The 1,908-nt window shown below is 50.5% G+C and overlaps 1 protein-coding gene across 1 annotated transcript in view; it reads left to right on the forward strand.

Moving 5' to 3' along the window:
• SYMPK (symplekin) overlaps nt 1–1,908 on the forward strand; it is a 55,323-nt gene that overhangs the window by 25,227 nt on the left and 28,188 nt on the right. Inside the window, 2 exon segments of the mRNA XM_011962972.1 lie at nt 70–240; nt 1,752–1,908. Coding sequence (XP_011818362.1) covers nt 70–240; nt 1,752–1,908 — 328 coding nt within the window.

Raw genomic sequence — 1,908 nt, forward strand, 5'->3', positions numbered from 1 at the left:
CAAAAGCTGCTGTCTCCAGAGGCCTGGGAAGAAGTATCCCACTGACTGGTTCTCCTCTCTGTCTCTTAGACGTACTATGGGAAGAGGGCAAGGCAGCTTTGGAGCAGCTGCTTAAGTTCATGGTGCACCCTGCCATCTCTTCCATCAATCTGACCACAGCGCTGGGCTCCCTCGCCAATATCGCCCGCCAGAGACCCATGTTCATGTCTGAGGTGATCCAGGCCTATGAAACTCTGCATGGTAGGTCAACACCCTCCCCCTGCCTTCTCTTCACTGGCCAGTCCACTCTTTCTGTGTTTTTTTTTTTTTTTTGAGACAGAGTCTCACTCTGTCACCAGGCTAGGGTGCAGGGGAGCAATCTTGGCTCACTGCAACCTCCGCCTTCTGGGTTCCGGCGATTCTCCTGCCTCAGCCTCCCGAGTAGCTGGGATTATAGGATGCACCACCACACCCAGCTGATTTTTTTTACTTTTAGTAGAGATGGGGTTTCACCATTTTGGCCAGAGTGGTCTCGATCTCTTGACCTCATGATTCACCTGCCTCGACTTCCCAAAGTGCTGGGATTACAGGCGTGAGCCACTGCACCTGACCTCAGCCTGCTCATTCTTGAAGAAATGTAGCTTGGTGGTGGACCCTGAGTGCTAGTCATCCATCTGGCAGGCCTGAGATTCTCCAGATTAGACAGGAATCTTTTGGCATGCAACAAAAACTGGTTTTAATATTGAGGCATGTGGGGGTGAAATGACATGATGTCTGTGAAATATTTTCAAATATTCCAGTCCTCCCCTGCCACTAAAAGGGAGGATAGATGTTCCAAGATTAGCGAAATGGTGATGGGTACACAGAGACTCATATTATTTTCTCTGTTTTGTGCACAAATGAAAACCGAGAAGTCTGGGGTTGGGACACGAATGTGTACAGGTCGTGGATCTACGTCTCCATCTCTCGGCTCTTTGTTTCTCCATTTTAGTTTCACTCTCTGGTCGTTTCCTTAGGGTAGCAAAGATGGCCCCCCATAGTTCATGGCTCCCATTCCGTTCACTTAGCAACACCATGGGAAAGAGAGTGTCTCCTTCCCAACCATTCCAGCAGAAGTCCAAGGGCTGATGGTCATTGTTTCTGATTGGCTGAGCAGAGATTATGAACCAATCTCTGAGCCAATAACAGTGGCCGAGGGAATGTAGTGTTCTCACTGGCCGCAGGTCTCATGCCCACTCGGAAGGAGACTGGAGAAGGGGGGTTTCCCTCAAGGGAGAATGAGAGTGTTGTTGGCTGAGGAAGGGGCAGTGGATGCTAGGCAGGCAGAATTACAGGCATCCTTTTTCCCTGTGGAACAGGGGAGCTTCACTTATCAGGGTGACTATTAGAAAGTCGTCCTAGTAGCAGGGAGACCAGCAGTGAGCTGTTGCAGCAGTTCGGTTGGGAGTTTCTGGAGGTGAAAGTGGTGATTATAACCCTCCCCAAGTGAAGCATACGTGAATTTCCAGACCAGAGATGGAGGAAGACGAAACTGTATGTGTTTACTAAAAGAGAGGGTGAGTTTTTCTCTTTAAGATTGATACTGATAGAGACCCCCAGGGTTTTAAGCATCAGCTTGTAAGGCAGAAAGCCACACATTAGATCTGAGGGTGAAGGAGCTTTTCTAGTAGATGCCTGCAAGACCACTGCCCAAGTTTGGGGTTGAGAATTAGGACTGGCAGCATGCCATGAGATCTGTCCACAAGACACAGCTCCTGCCGCTTTCTTCACAGCCAACCTGCCCCCGACGCTGGCCAAATCGCAGGTGAGCAGCGTGCGGAAGAATCTGAAGCTGCACCTGTTGAGTGTGCTGAAGCACCCGGCCTCCTTGGAGTTCCAGGCCCAGATCACCACCCTGCTGGTGGACCTGGGCACACCTCAGGCTGAGAT

Source organism: Colobus angolensis, unplaced genomic scaffold (genome assembly GCF_000951035.1).
Source record: "Colobus angolensis palliatus isolate OR3802 unplaced genomic scaffold, Cang.pa_1.0 Scaffold60, whole genome shotgun sequence".
NCBI classification, from domain to species: Eukaryota; Metazoa; Chordata; class Mammalia; order Primates; family Cercopithecidae; genus Colobus; species Colobus angolensis.